General features: G+C 43.7%; 1 protein-coding gene across 3 annotated transcripts; it reads left to right on the top strand.

Annotated features, from left to right (window-relative positions):
* Positions 1 to 636: 636 nt before the first annotated feature.
* On the top strand, positions 637 to 15,034 carry LOC112015965 (uncharacterized). Of its 3 annotated transcripts, none has more exons than XM_065765224.1 (7): positions 637 to 877; positions 11,137 to 11,243; positions 11,652 to 11,717; positions 12,261 to 12,343; positions 13,183 to 13,229; positions 14,321 to 14,399; positions 14,508 to 15,034. In XM_065765224.1, the coding sequence occupies exons 1-7, from the start codon at positions 672 to 674 to the stop codon at positions 14,595 to 14,597; spliced, it is 678 nt and encodes a 225-aa protein (XP_065621296.1). In that variant the 5' UTR covers positions 637 to 671; the 3' UTR covers positions 14,598 to 15,034. The 3 variants fall into 3 exon arrangements, with proteins under 3 accessions (XP_065621296.1, XP_065621297.1, XP_065621298.1); XM_065765225.1 differs by having other exon boundaries at positions 14,483 to 14,598; XM_065765226.1 differs by lacking the exon at positions 14,508 to 15,034 and adding an exon at positions 12,928 to 12,994.
* Positions 15,035 to 15,388: the final 354 nt, after the last annotated feature.

Here is a 15,388-nt window from a genome sequence, read left to right as displayed (position 1 = left end):
ATAAATTCTCTTGAACAAAAAATTTTCTATTACATAATAAAATATATGTGACACACATAACAAAAAAAAAGTTTACACAAATACTAAGCCCGCCAATTAACCTCCTTGGCTGAAAATCAAATTCTGCTACCCATAGTTGTGTACTGTTGTAATTCTGAAGCTGCCTCCAACTAAAGCCATTACTGACTTACGGCCACATCACACCGCTCCATAGCCCCACAAACCACTTTCAACCCCCAACTAAATAATTTTAACTTTAGCAACTTTAACAAAGGGTAATTTTTTGTGTTGGAGCTGTTAAAATAGCTTTTTAACAATTTTAATAGCTCTGTTATGAATGCTCTAACTATTATAATTATGGCATTGGAAACCGTAAGGCATAGACTTACAACAAGTTTTGTTTTTTTGAAGCATACAACAACATTAATAATTTGGGATTTTTGTTTGAGAGCTTTAGTTTTTAATTTTAGGTTTAGGATTTTAATTTTTTGCAAGTCCTTAACTTGCCCGTGTCATGTACGGAAAAATTAAAAAAAAAATAAAAATCTCAGCAATTAACTTATTTCTTAAGCTAATGGCATCCGTTAATTTTTTCTTTTTTAAAAATAGAATTAAAATAAAGACTTAAATGCAAAAGCAAAAAAACAGTGTTGAGAGCGAGAGAGAGAGAAATGGCAATTACAGTCTCATCACCTTTGATTCTGCGGCAGAGACTACAGGTCCACGGGCCTCGGTGCTCCTCAACCACACCGGATAACAATCACTCTCACTCCAAAACCAAAACCAAAACTAAAACCCCGCAGGTATTGAAACTCGTGGTCAGTGGAGTCACTGAGCTTTTGAGACTCTTCTCTTCCTCCAACGATTCCAGTTCAAGGTGTGTACACCAAAGCTTTCAATTTTCATCCTCATGTAATGGGTATTTTCCCTTTTTGGTTCTTGTACATTGTACATCAATTAAGCATGTGAATGTTATCTTTGACAGTCCCTTACATAACTTTTGAATGATCTAATAAGCTGTTTCACTCTATAGCTTGCAAAATAGATCACAAGATTCACAACATTGTATATTTTTTTTTACCTTTTGCTCTATGGAAACAACTAAACTGTTGATATGGCTATGTGTAACATGGTATGTTCCATGTTAGCCAAAAACTGTAATGGAAAGTGAAAGGGGAAAAATCTCTTTAAAACCCAAATAAACGGATCCATCATTTGCACGGGCCTCCTGTGCACGAATCAGACGTGAACGGGCTGGATATGGACGGGGTAAAGAATGGTGGGCTAGTTATCCATGGGCCTGCTGAGCCCCTAATGAGGGATATTTAAACCCATTCTCATAAGAGCCCAAATAGAGTCCTTGCGCTAATAGGACTTTGGAAATCTTGTATATGAGGTAAAAATCTTCCGCGTAAAGAGGATACTTATTCATCACGTTTAGGATTCTATAAGAAGAGTCCTATAAGGAAAAGACTTCCGGGGAAAGGAAGGGATGTCAACCTCAAGCCACTATAAAAGCCCCAATACCCTCACAAGCGAAGGTACGCATAATTAACCCCTCTCTAGCACTCTAGAGCTGTGAGCATCCTTTCTAACTTGACCTTCGGAGGGTACTTGGCCGGCACCACACCGGTGCTCTCTGTAAGGCCTCTTTTCTTTGTGCAGGTGCTGTGGCGAGGATACGAGCATTGTGCAACTCACTGTTGATATTTTTCGGCATCATCAGTTGGCGCCGTCTGTGGGAAACGCTTTGAAGTGATTAAGCCGCACTATCGTTTCCCGGACTAAAGGGTTGCATGGTACTCACTCGCTTAATGGCAACAACTAATGACGTGCAAGGAGAGGAACCACCCACGACTGCCCTCGAGAGACAAGTTCAAACTCTCGGTGCTGCCGTGGAGCGTCTCACCAAACGGAACCTCGACTTGGAAGAACAGCTGCGCCAGAAGAATGCAGCACTAAATAACCGACCAGAAGACCAGGAAGGGACTAGCGCTCCAAACAGGAATCAGGAGAGGCCTGAGGGCAGCCACGCCCCAAGCAGGCCGGAGAGGCAGCACGTAAGTATGCCATCCCTCACGGATGCGACTCCACCACATATAGCCGCCGAGATGTAGGCAATGAGGGAACAAATGGAGGTCATGATGAACGCCCTCAAGGGGCGAGTCTCCAGTGACCTTGACGATCTGGTCAATCGTACCGACTCACCCTTCACTGCCGCCGTGAACTCCTTCCCCCTACCCCACAAGTTTCGCATGCCGAATATAGATAGCTATGACGGGATGAAGGATCCTCTTGATCACCTGGAAACTTTCAAAACCCTGATGCATCTACAGGGGGTACCGGACGAAATCATGTGCAGGGCCTTCCCAACTACATTGAAGGGTTCCGCGAGGATTTGGTTCAGTCGGCTGGCGCCGAACTCAATCAACACTTTCAAGGAACTAAGCGCTCAGTTCACTTCGCACTTCATAGGAGGACACAGGTACAAGAAGTCTACAGCGTGTCTAATGAGCATCAGGCAGAGAGAGGACGAGACGCTAAGATCTTACATAACCCGCTTCAATAAGGAAGCCCTCTCGATTGACGAAGCCGACGACAAGATACTGGTGGCAGCTTTCACGAACGGATTGCGGGAGGGCAAGTTTTTGTTCTCACTATACAAAAACGACCCCAAGACCATGTCAGAAGTACTCTACAGGGCCACCAAATACATGAACGCGGAAGACGCACTGCTTGCGAGGGAGGAAAGGCCCAAAAAGAGAGAACGCCAGGCGGACATACGCCAGGACCAAGGGCCGAAAAGACAAAGAACAGGGGACAGAAGGGACGACAGACGCTCGAAACCCCCGATTGGAAGGTTCACTAATTTCACTCCCCTGAACGCCCCGATTGACCAAGTCTTGATGCAAATCAAAGACGAGGAGAAGCTGACATTCCCGGGAAAACTGAAGAGCGACCCAAGTAAACGGTCGCGAGACAAGTATTGTCGTTTCCACCGAGACCATGGCCATGACACGGCCGAATGCTATGACCTAAAGCACCAGATTGAAGCTCTCATTAGACAAGGGAAGTTGCAGAAGTTCATTAACAAAGAGAAAACGGACCATAATCGCCAAGAGCCAGCCCCCGGAGGGACAACGAGTGTCCAAGACCCCCTATGGGAGACATAAGGATGATAGTGGGCGGAACCGCATCTACTGGTTCTTCCAAAAAGGCTCGAAAAATGTACCTAAGATCGGTCTTGAACGTCCACATGACGAGCTCGAGGCATAACACCACACGGATGGAGAGCCCTATTATAGGATTCACCGAAGAAGATGCAAGGAGGCTTCATCATCCACACGACGATGCGCTGGTCGTCAGCATACGCGTGGGGACTACAACGTCCATCGAGTGCTAATCGACAATGGCAGCTCAGCAGACATTCTATACTATCCAGCATTCCAGCAAATGGGGATAGACAGAGCACGATTGGTGCCGGCAAGCGCTCCCCTTGTTGGCTTCGGAGGAACCAGGGTATTCCCAATAGGTTCCATCATCCTCCCGGTAACGGTGGGTGATTACCCGCAAGAGCTCACTAGGAATGTAATGTTCCTCGTAGTAGACTGCTCATCCGCCTACAACGGTATTCTCGGACGACCTACACTTAATTCATGGAAAGCAGCAACATCCACATACCACCTAATGATCAAATTCCCAACGGACCAGGGATGGGGAATTGCGGGGAAACCAGGCAACCGCCCGAGAATGCTACATTGCCATGCTAGGAAATGGAAGATCACTATCAGGCGATGTGTATAGAAGAACAGCGGACGGTCACGGAACCAGCTGAAGAGATGGAGATAGTAATACTCGACGAGTCCAAACCAGAGAGAACAACCAGAATTGGAACACTTGGCCTGCCAACCTGTGTGCCAGGCCCTCGTAACCTTCCTCAGGAGAAACCAGGACATCTTTGCATGGAACCATGAAGACATGCCGGGATCGACCCCTCCGTCATAGTCCACAAGCTAAGTGTGAACCCTTCAACCCCCCGGTCCGGACAGAAAAAGCGAGTTTTTGCTCCTGAACGGGACAGGCAATAGCGCAAGAGGTTGGAAAGCTACTGAGGCGGTTTTATAAGGGAAGTGTATTACCCAGAGTGGTTGGCAAACGTGGTCATGGTCAAGAAGGCCAGTGGAAAGTGGCGGATGTGCGTCGACTTCACAGCCTTAACAAGGCATGCCAAAGGATAGTTATCCCCTCCCGCGATAGATGCACTGGTCGACTCCACGGCCAGACACCAGCTCTTAAGTTTTATGGATGCCTTCCTCGGCTATAACCAGATCAAGCTGGAGGAACATGATCAGGAGAAAACGTCCTTCGTCACCAGCCAAGGCCTCTTTTGCTACAAAGTGATGCCTTCGGACTCAAGAACGCCGGGGCAACATACCAAGATTAATGGACAAGATGTTCGCACACCAGAATTGGGAGAAACGTGCAAGTCTACGTTGACGACATGCTGGTGAAAGAGCCGTTGAAAATGATCATCTAAGCGACCTCCAGGAGACATTGATACCCTACGGTCATACAACATGAAGCTGAATCCGGACAAGTGTGCATTTGGGGTGACGGCAGGAAAATTCTTGGTTTTATGGTGTCCCAAAGAGGAATAGAGATCAATCCAGAAAAAATACGGGCCATCTTGGAGCTTGAACCGCCAAGAACGACTAAGGAGGTACAGAGCCTGAACGAGAGAACGAAGGAGTCTGCCGCCTTGAACAGGTTCGTCTCAAAAGCAACAGACAGGTGCTTACCGTTTCTTCCGCGTACTGAAGAAATCATTCGAGTGGACGGAGGAGTGCCGCCAGAAAGGCATTTGAAGATCTGAAGAAATACCTTTCCTCACCACCCTTGCTCAGTCCGTCCAACCAGGGGAAGATCTCTACTTATACTAGCCGCTTCGCGGGTGGCAGTAAGCGCGGCCCTGGTAAGGGGAAGAGGAAGGGGCGCAGCGGCCCGTCTACTTCGTAAGCAGAGGATTCAGAGGAGCTGAAGAAAGATACCCCCACATGGGAAGCTGGCCTTCGCGCTGATAACCGCAGCCCCGAAAACTGAAACCGTACTTTCAAGCCCACAGCATCGTCGTCCTAACCAATCAACCCTTAAAAGGGCAATGAGCAGCCCGAAGCAGCCGGACGAATGGCCCTGTGGGCAATAGAGCTGAGCGAGTTTGACATACACTACCGTCCGCGAACCGCAATAAAAGGCCAAGCCATAGCTGATTTCATCGCCGAGTATACGCAAACAGGACAGCAAGAGCCGCAAGCCCTCAGACTATGGAGTATCCCACGGATGGATCATCAACCAGGCTAGCAGGAGGCGCCGGGGTGGTAATTCAAACCCCTGACGGAGACACGATCGAGTTCATGATCCGATTGAACTTCCCGACCACCAACAATGAGGCAGAGTATGAGGCATTATTGGCAGGATTAGACCTGGCAAAAGCAGCAGGCGCAGAGGCCATGATTATACATTGCGACTCGCAGGTGGTAGTCAATCAGATTAGTGGCACCTATGAATGCAAGGGGGAAAAAATGAAGAAATACTTAGAGGAAGTCAGAAGACGGATCAACTCCCTCCAGGTCACATTCGTCCAGGTCCCAAGAGAGGAGAATGAATGTGCTGACCGGCTCGCAAAAGCCGCCTTTGCAGTGGCCATGACGACCCCTGATCGGGTGTTATCCCTCGTCCAATACTCCTCAATCATTGACAATAAGATGGAAGTGCAGGAAGTAAATCCAGAATACGATTGGACCACACCCCTATTAGCCTACCTAAAAGAAGGCACGCTCCCGGACATCAAGGACGCAGCCAGAAAGTTGAAGGTTCGGGCTTCGCGGTTCATAGTAATCAATGACATCTTATACAAAAGGGGATTCTCACGACCATATCTAAGGTGTTTGGGTCACGAGGAGGCAAACTATGTAATGAGAGAGGTCCATGAAGGCATCTGCAGAAACCATTCGGGGGCGCGGTCTCTGGTGCACAAACTGATCCGGGCTGGATACTACTGGCCCACAATGCAGAAAGACGCACAAATCTACGTCAGGACCTGCGACAAATGCCAAAGGTTTGGTAACCTAATTAGGCAACCAACCGAAGAGCTGACCCCCATGACGGCCCCTTGGCCATTTGCCCAATGGGGACTAGACATCATGGGACCCCTCCTGACAGCTGCGCGACAGCTGAAATTCTTAGTGGTAGCGATCGACTACTTCACTAAGTGGGTCGAAGCGGAAGCACTAGCAACCATCACAGAGAAGAACATCAGAGGTTTCGTATGGAGGAGTATCATATGCAGATTCGGGATACCAAGGGTCCTCATCTCTGACAATGGGAAACAGTTCGACAACAAGGCGTTCTGAGATTTTTGCTCAGAGTTAGGCATCAGGAATCACTACTCATCGCACGCACATCCACAGGCAAATGGTCAAGTCGAAGTCACGAACCGGTCCTTGCTCAAAATAATCAAGACCCGGCTCGAGGGGGCAAAAGGTATATGGCCCGATGAGTTACCAAGTGTCTTATGGGCATATCGCACGACGGCAAGAACGCCTACGGGGGAAACACCGTTCAGGCTGACATACGGAAGCGAGGCCGTCATCCCAGCAGAAATAGGTCTTACGACCTATCGAGTGGAGAGCTACGATGGAGACAAGAATGAAAAAGCTTTGCAACTGCAGCTAGACCTAGTCGACGAAGCCCGGACTACAGCTGAACAAAGAATAGCTCGATACCAAAATCTCATGGCAAAATACTACAACTCCAAAGTCAGACACAGAGACTTCCAGATCGGAGACCTTGTGCTTCGGAAGGTCATAGGAGCAGCTAAAGATCCCTCACAAGGAAAACTTGGTCCAAANATAATAGACGGATCAATACGAATAATTACCAAATGGACGGACCATCCCAAGAGGATGAAAACTAAAGTCCACATAACGGACGGACCCACAACGTCGTCCATAAGAGGACAGGCCAACCCAAATAAACGGGTACTACTGAGTCCATGTAATGAGCAAACTCAGACGGGCACAAAAAAAAAAAAAAAAAAAAAAAAAAAAAAAAAAAAAAAAAAAAAAAAAAAAAAAAAAACAAAAAAAAGGAAAAAAAAAAAAAAAAAAAAAAAAAAAAAAAAAAAAAAAAAAAAAAAAAAAAAAAAAAAAAAAAAAAAAAAAAAAAAAAAAAAAAAAAAAAAAACAATACCTAAAATTGTGGGTTTAAATTGTGCCCAGCGGGATGTTTGAGGTCCACCTAACGGATGGATTCAGATTATGCAAAACTGACATTTTCGAACCGTTCAAAAACAAGTCATACAAATCATCCAAAAGGATGACGGCCCTTATAGATAAGCAAGTAATGAAAAGAAGTACCACAGAAAACAGGACGGAGCTCACTTAAGCATGAAAATATTTTGAGAAATAAAAAAAAAATGCATCCACAGAGATAAAATAAAAGGTCAACGGACCCATTATATAATAAGTATGCTGAACGGTCAGTATATAAATAAAGCCCGCAAAACATGACGGGTGCTACGAATTGTTCCACAAAAAAAAAAAAAAAAAAAAACTAAGTTATTACAAGGGAAGGTTGGCATAATCAAGCTCCGTCTTCCTCTTCATCTGGACGGTCCCCAGCATCTTTGGCTTTGCTGTCCACCGCAGTATGATCCAATGGGGCCTCACGGACGGCGCCATCCTCATCAAAAAGAGCGTCGGTGTCCTCCGTTTGAGCAGGCTGGGCAGTGGACGGCTCCGGGGCCGAGACGGAGACGGCGGACAAGTCCAGATCGGGATACAGCCTCTTCACCTGACGAAGAGCATCGTCGAACCCGTCATTATAGACTACACTCAGCTCCGCAATGACCTCATTGGAGTCACGGTACTCTCGTACGGCTTCCTCCTTAGCATGACGGACCTCGTCGTCTTTGTCCACTAAGGCTTTTTTCAGGTTTTCCACCATCTGAACGGCCTCGTCCCGGGCCGTCTCGGCCATCCCCAGCTTTTTCTCAGTTGTGATCTTCCAAGCCTTCAGGTCGAGCAGTTCCCCCTCCGTTATCTTGGCCTTCTCACGTAGTCGACCAATGGTCGTCTCTTGGTTGAGACACCGTCCCATGAGGCCTTTTGACATGATCATAGCCTAAAGACGACGAAAATAAGTTAACAAAAACATAAAGCAAAAAGGGATGAACGGATAAATAAGGTAGGACGGATCATAACCTGGACAATACTGAAGAGGGCCGTCTCTCCCATCGCTTCCGTCGAGTGGTTCCCAAGGTCCTCGTAGTCGTCGGCAGTGATGATCGACGACATCCTTTCCAAGGCGTACTTGGAATCCTCGCGGAGCAAGACGGGTGGTTTCTTCTGCTCACCTGGCTGACCGGTCATTAGCCCCTTGCCTCTGCCATGCTTAGACGGAGGGACTGACTTGTTCCCCTCAGCCATCAAGCCAAGGACCGGGTCCAGAGGAACCTTAGGCTGCTTAGACGGACCTTCGCTCTTCTGAGGCAGCTTCCGTTTTAGAGAGGGTTTGCTAGAGCCCGTCCCCATGGCGTCCGTCCCTGTTTTCTTGTTCTTCGCGGCTTGGAGTCTAATGGCCGCTCTTCTTTTGGCATCCTCCATCTCTGAAAAAGGATGACGGATTAAGAAGCAATAATCATGATACAAAAAAAAGGAAGTGAAAGGCGTGGGGAGGACGGACTTACGCAGACGGGTCGTTTTCTCGTACTTTAAGGCTGCCGGGGTGGGCTCGGGACCGTCGCAATACCGGTGGATGGTATCAAGGTTGACGAGTTTGGCCCACGTCCTCTCCTCCGGTGTGGTCTTGGCAAAAATTTTCTCAAGGAAGCTGAATTCCTCGAGTGTAACTTGGGGACGCCGTCGAACTGCAAAATAGAAGACGGAGGTTAGAGGCATTAGAAGTTTCATAAATAGACGAAGTGGTTTATGACGGGCCATACCAGATGAGTTTAAAATGCCCCAAACTGTGTCGACGGGCATAAAGTCCGTCTCCCCTGGTTGACTCATCCAGTCGTCACCCTCCATAAAGAAGTATCGACTCTTCCAGTCCCTATTTGAGTCCGGGGTCTCATAGATAACTTTCAGGACGGGACTCCTAGGGACGAAGCTGTACATACCCCTAGACTTATCTATTTCGTCTGGACGGTAGCAATGGAGGAATTCTCTTATTGTAAGCCTCCTTGCTCCGTCCGACATAGCTTCGTACAGGACCTCCATGGCAATGAAGACTCTCCAGGCGTTGGGGGACACCTGGCTGACGGATATGCCTAGGTAATTTAAGAGTTCGCGGTGTAGTGAACTCAACGGGAACCTCAACCCAGCCTTTAGCACCTGCTCGTACACGCCCACCCCGTCCACTCCTTCGTAATAACATTTTTCTGACTTGTAAGGTAGACGGAGTGGGATATGGTCAGGAATCTGGTAGCGGTCCCTTATTGTATTGAAATGACCCTCCTTGATGGTCGACGTAAAAGCATGGACCGTCCACTCTGGGGGCAAGATGAACTCCCTAAGTCCATCAACCCCCACAATGGATTTCACTATTTGCTCCTCGTCATCTGAAACCTCCTGGACTCCAATCATCTCCAGGCCCTCATGTGTTGAGGACGAGGAAGATGACGACGGACTACTCTCGCTTGAGACGTCGTGGTCTTTGGGACCTGACGGGTATATCCCCTCGTAGTCCGCCCCGTCGGGAACGACCGACTGGTTACTTGACGCACTAGACATTTCCTACATGTAATTACAAAACCTAAGACTCTGACGGGTTGAAGATAACGACGGGCGCATTAAGTACAAATAAAAGTAAAGAGAAAGGACGGATATAAAAATAAACTCACCAGAAGCTTGTAGTAGGATGCGACGAGCGACGGACACTTTAGTGAACGGGTTGTGCTCTGACAGACGTGACGGACTCGCTCTGACAAATATCTTTCAGCAGCAAGTGGAAAAATGAGAGGCGGAGGTCTCATATTTATACTGGGAGTGCACGGAAGACGAAACGACGCCTCGTTCCAAAACAACAGCCACTGACAGGTTGACATTTGGCGCAGGTCATTAATGCGCCAGCTTCTGACTCAGCAATGTACGGATGAAAGCCTACGGACGGGCGTATCAAGTCTTAGATCCGTCACCCCATGGGTCCGTTCATAAGTGCTGACGGACCCATCGAGTGAGGGGGCAACTGAAAGGGGAAAAATCTCTTTAAAACCCAAATAAACGGATCCATCATTTGCACGGGCCTCCTGTGCACGAATCAGACGTGAACGGGCTGGATATGGACGGGGTAAAGAATGGTGGGCTAGTTATCCATGGGCCTGCTGAGCCCCTAATGAGGGATATTTAAACCCATTCTCATAAGAGCCCAAATAGAGTCCTTGCGCTAATAGGACTCTGGAAATCTTGTATATGAGGTAAAAATCTTCCGCGTAAAGAGGATACTTATTCATCACGTTTAGGATTCTATAAGAAGAGTCCTATAAGGAAAAGACTTCCGGGCCAAGGAAGGGATGTCAACCTCAAGCCACTATAAAAGCCCCAATACCCTCACAAGCGAAGGTACGCATAATTAACCCCTCTCTAGCACTCTAGAGCTGTGAGCATCCTTTCTAACTTGACCTTCGGAGGGTACTTGGCCGGCACCACACCGGTGCTCTCTGTAAGACCTCTTTTCTTTGTGCAGGTGCTGTGGCGAGGATACGAGCATTGTGCAACTCACTGTTGATATTTTTCGGCATCATCAGAAAGTGTCTGTGAACAATTGATTAATGATATATGAGCTGTAATTTGATTGCCGTGCACCCTATGGCGTGATGTTCACTCACAAAAGTTCTTGTGGGGTGTGGAAAGCAAAGATCGGGTTGAGCTTCACTCACATATACACTTAGATTAGTCTTGAGTAGAATTTCTATGTTATATATATATATATATATAAAAACTGTAATTTGACTGCAATAATTAGTTATTTAGTGGAGTTGTTCTAAATTCTAATTGCATTTTTACTTCTACAATCTACTGACAATTCGCAAAGGATGTGTGTATGCGTGTCTGTGTTTGCTAATTTGATATTTTGCAGATTGGAAAGAGAAAGAGATGAAAAGAGAGAAGAGATTGAAGTTTCAGGCATTGATGATGTTGTACTGATCCTCAATTCTGATTATGAGAATGCCTACTTTGTAACAGGTACCTTCTTACACTCCAAAATTTTCTTTGTATTAATGGGTGGGTTAAAAAACGAAATTATAAATTAGTTAAAGGAATTGATTTGAAAAAGGGAAATGGGCCAGGCCCTAGAGAACTAACTTGAAAAGAAAGTGAGGCAATTCCAAGAGAAGTATTCAGCTTAAATGGTTATAATCACTAATGCTCCCCAATGAGATGTCTTAGTGATCTTATAGATCTGTCCACCTTAAGTGTATAATCTCGACTAGTGGTATGTTCTCTGTATGGCATCTGCTCACAGGTGTCTTTGAACTGTTTGAAAGAGCTCTATACTTTCTTTGTGAACTAAATTCACTTGAATTGAAATCAGTTAACTATTAGGCATTTTTCTGGCAATGTGCGGTAATATTATCTTTTCATCTGAAATAGGGGTTTTCACTTCTGCAATTTATGCTGAAGATTGTATCTTTGAAGATCCAACTATCAGATTTCAAGGTAAGAAGAATAATGGTGTATTTTTCTAATTAGAATGTTTCCACAATTTTCGTTGTGATTGGTTGTTTGATATGTCTGAGTTTCAGTTTATTAAGATTCTATAAGAATGGAATAACACCAAAAAAACAAACATCTCTAATTATGAATTTAGTCAGAATTGTTATCTTACTTGCCTTTTGTTAATCATGCTCGACTTTTGACTTACATCTTCTAAATTTGAAGCAAAATTTGTCCTGTTGAATCTGATAGATATATTTAAATTTTGTCCAAGTTGTGTATCTAGGTGATTGACCTTTTATTAGGTAACACTATCACATCAATCTTTGTATTCTGTGTACAGGTGAAAATTCAACTTAGATCCTTGTATCTAGTATCTAACCAGATTTTGTGACATACCCAAATAATACCAGATGCCTTAAATTTCTCTCTCTCTCTCTCTCCCCTATTTCTGAGTTTCTGAGAGTGACTAAAAATTGCCACTGTGTGCAAAAGTGCAAATATTTATGTGAAAGATAAACTAATATCTCTGCTCATCACCTTCAGGTAAGGAGTTGTATTCACGCAACTTGAAATTGCTAGTTCCTTTCTTTGACTGTCCATCAATTGGATTACAAAAGCTTGAGAAGGTAGTCATTCTCTATGTGAAAATTGATTTTATTTATAATAATGGAATGGTTGGATATCTGCACATTACAGAGGGAGAGGCTAAGATTATGAAATCCAATGGAAACATGAAAATATGAGTTATCTCCATATTTAGCTTAGCATTGTTCTTAAGAATATGTGAAACAAAGAAATTGTGAGTTTGTCTCCATTTTACAAATCTGCCTTTTTTATACTGTTTTGCATGGGTTTCTGTATAGATTCTGGATGTCTTCTGTGATGCCAAGTTGAGTCATATAGTTTCACTTAGAAGTACATGAATAAATGGAAGATGAAAGGCTGTCTATTTTTTTTTTCCACTTTCATTTTTTTTTTGGGTGTTGGGTGATGGCAGAATTTTGTTTACAGAATTTCTTTTGGGGTATTTTGAAAGAAATGGTAAACTGCAATTTTCTAGAAAAAGAGATGTACAGTTTCTGCAAATCCAGCTTTCATATACCTAGAAGCCAACTATAAGAAATCAGTTGAGTTTGTATTTTATCTGGTTCTATTTATATTTTTTATGCCACATAATAATGAGTTATATCCCATTTGAACCCCCCATTAGTTCATTAAGGTCAGCTCCAGATCTACTCGATGGAAACCCTATGGATTTCGAGATCTTCAAGGATTTTGTAAGACACATTATTCTGCTTGTTGCCTTTTGTTCTTTTATAATGACTTTGTAAAGTTGTCTGCTTTAGAATTTAAAGCATATGGAGCATGGGCTCTTTACTCTTGTACAACACTATTCACATAATTTATTATCAAATCAAGACATATATGGAATTCATTAGTGTCTGATAATATGACTTTACTGCAGGGTATCAATTCCAAAGCTAATTTTGTGCTTGCAACGTGGAACCTAAGGTGCCTAACATGGTCAATTGTGTGTGTGTGTTTTGGTGCTAAATAAGCTCAGATATTCTTTGTACTTGCTCTCTTCAGGGAAGGGAGGTGTTTAAGAATTTACTTATTACTGTTCTTTGTATAAAATAGTAGATTACTCTATATGTCTTTTAAAATAATGAAAATAAATGCTCTTAGAAGCTAATCCCCATCAACTCATAGTTTGTTCTGCATATCATGCAGTAATTTTTCCTATTCTATTATAATTTTTTGTTAGAGTTGTATGTTATTTGTGATATCATTTTTACTAAACCTATTCTACTAATGATAACTCTTTTCACGCCATCTTTTGTAATTTGATAAAATGGCAAAATTATAATTGGTGAGCAATCACTTTCAAATAGACCCACCACTAGAACTTCTTTTATTGCTTGCCACTGTCACTAGACTTATTCTTTACTCAAGAGGCTTCATGCAATGAAGTGTATTTCTGCTTTATGTGCTTTGCATTATACTGTTCTTTTGGACATCCATGCTAATGCTGAGAGAAGTGCGATTTGCTTGCTGACTACTTTATTGACCATGCAGTGTGGTAGGTACCATAGAAAAATATTTAAAATGCAGTTACTAAGTAATATAGTACTGTTTTGCATGGCAAGACCAACGTCTGCAAAAATGTAATTTACCTCAGTGCTTATCAACTATGATGTGTGCCAGGCACACTAAATACATATGTAAATCAAAACTATTATTACGTGCTATCTGTTGCACCATTATATATTTGCCATTTCTACAATGTGATAATGCCATTTCCAAATGAGATGCCTTGCACGAAGGAGGTCATGTGTGGGCTTTTATTTAGTTTTGGGACAAATCAAGATTATTCTACTGCAGATTTGAAACTGAAAATATTTCAAAGGAACTAGTGTAATTGATTCACTATTGGCTTGTTGCCTCCTCACTTCCACAAACAGCTATTATTTTCTTGCACTTTTGAAGTACAAAAACACTTCTCCTTGATTGCGTCAGCCTATTAATATTCCTTTTACCACTAGCTGTAGGTCCAGCCTAATTATTAGCTGTTTTTTTTTTTTTTTTTTTTTCGCCTGCAGGACTTACCTGAAACTTCCATGGAGGCCCCTAATTTGCATAGATGGGAGTACAATCTACGAATTAGACGACGAGTTTAAAGTAAGAAATAAAAGCTGTTTCTATTGAAGCAATGTGCATGTGTGAACTTCTGGTGCGTAGGCCAAAATTGCTGCTAATTACAGGTAGTTTGTTCTTTTCATTCAACAGATTGTTAGGCATGCTGAGAGTTGGAATGTTTCTGCGCTTGAAGCAATTGGCCAGATATTCACCCCTAGATTTGGAAGGCCAAATGATTGAATTTTCAAGGCTCAATGAAGAACCCAAATATTCTTACAATATTGTCCTCTGTAGCAGCAGTTGATTCAAATTTTCCTGGTTACACAGGACTTCTGCATGTTTTGGTACTAACAATACAAAATCTGGAAAAAATTAGCATGACTACAGGTTTAAGTTCGAAGTGTGAGTGTATGGTACTAATTTGAGAATGCTAGTACTTTAATCTGTGATTATTATGATTATCAAGAGCTTTGGTGAGTTGAGTTATGGATTGTGCTTTGTTTAAGATCGTAAGAGAGATAAATGAGAGGAAATTTTAGTGGCAGGAACCAGGACTGGAATTCCTTATCTATTGAAAACCATGTATACAGTATTCCCCTGGAGACCGCTTACACTTATGAACTCAAACTGTGATCTCTACTTTATCTTTAATTCAAAGTGGACACCCATTACTCCCAGGCTGAAGGCACTCATTAACCTTCAGGCCAGGTCTATATATATAAAACTTTCCCCATTTATCATTACAAAGGTATTGTTCTGCACTTATATATCTTTAATTATATGGGAACAAAAACATCATTTACATGTGTGCATGTATATAAAAGCTGTAAAGTTGTAATGAGAGCCTCTCATGGCCTGTTGGAGGTTCAGTTTCAGCCACTATGAGGGTAGGCTTTAAGTTCTTACAAGCCTTATATGAGCACTTCTCAACATGAAGGCCCTGGTGATGAGTAGATAGAGGTAACTTTGAGAGAGTCAGTGATAGCCCAAGTGATTCCACCTTTGAAAGTAGTGTGTGCTAAGGTCTTATA

This window comes from Quercus suber, unplaced genomic scaffold, assembly GCF_002906115.3.
Source record: "Quercus suber isolate HL8 unplaced genomic scaffold, Cork oak 2.0 scaffold_616, whole genome shotgun sequence".
Classification (NCBI taxonomy): domain Eukaryota; kingdom Viridiplantae; phylum Streptophyta; class Magnoliopsida; order Fagales; family Fagaceae; genus Quercus; species Quercus suber.
Note: the sequence above shows the minus strand (reverse complement) of the source record. Positions and strands in the feature narration are given on the sequence as shown.

Bases quoted from the DNA above. Each gene is read 5' to 3' on its own strand.
- LOC112015965 (XM_065765224.1), top strand. From the start codon at position 672: ATGGCAATTACAGTCTCATCACCTTTGATTCTGCGGCAGAGACTACAG. The intron at 878-11,136 runs GTGTGTACACCA...GATATTTTGCAG, and splicing joins TCCAACGATTCCAGTTCAAG to ATTGGAAAGAGAAAGAGATG. The intron at 14,400-14,507 runs GTAAGAAATAAA...TTCATTCAACAG, and splicing joins AATTAGACGACGAGTTTAAA to ATTGTTAGGCATGCTGAGAG.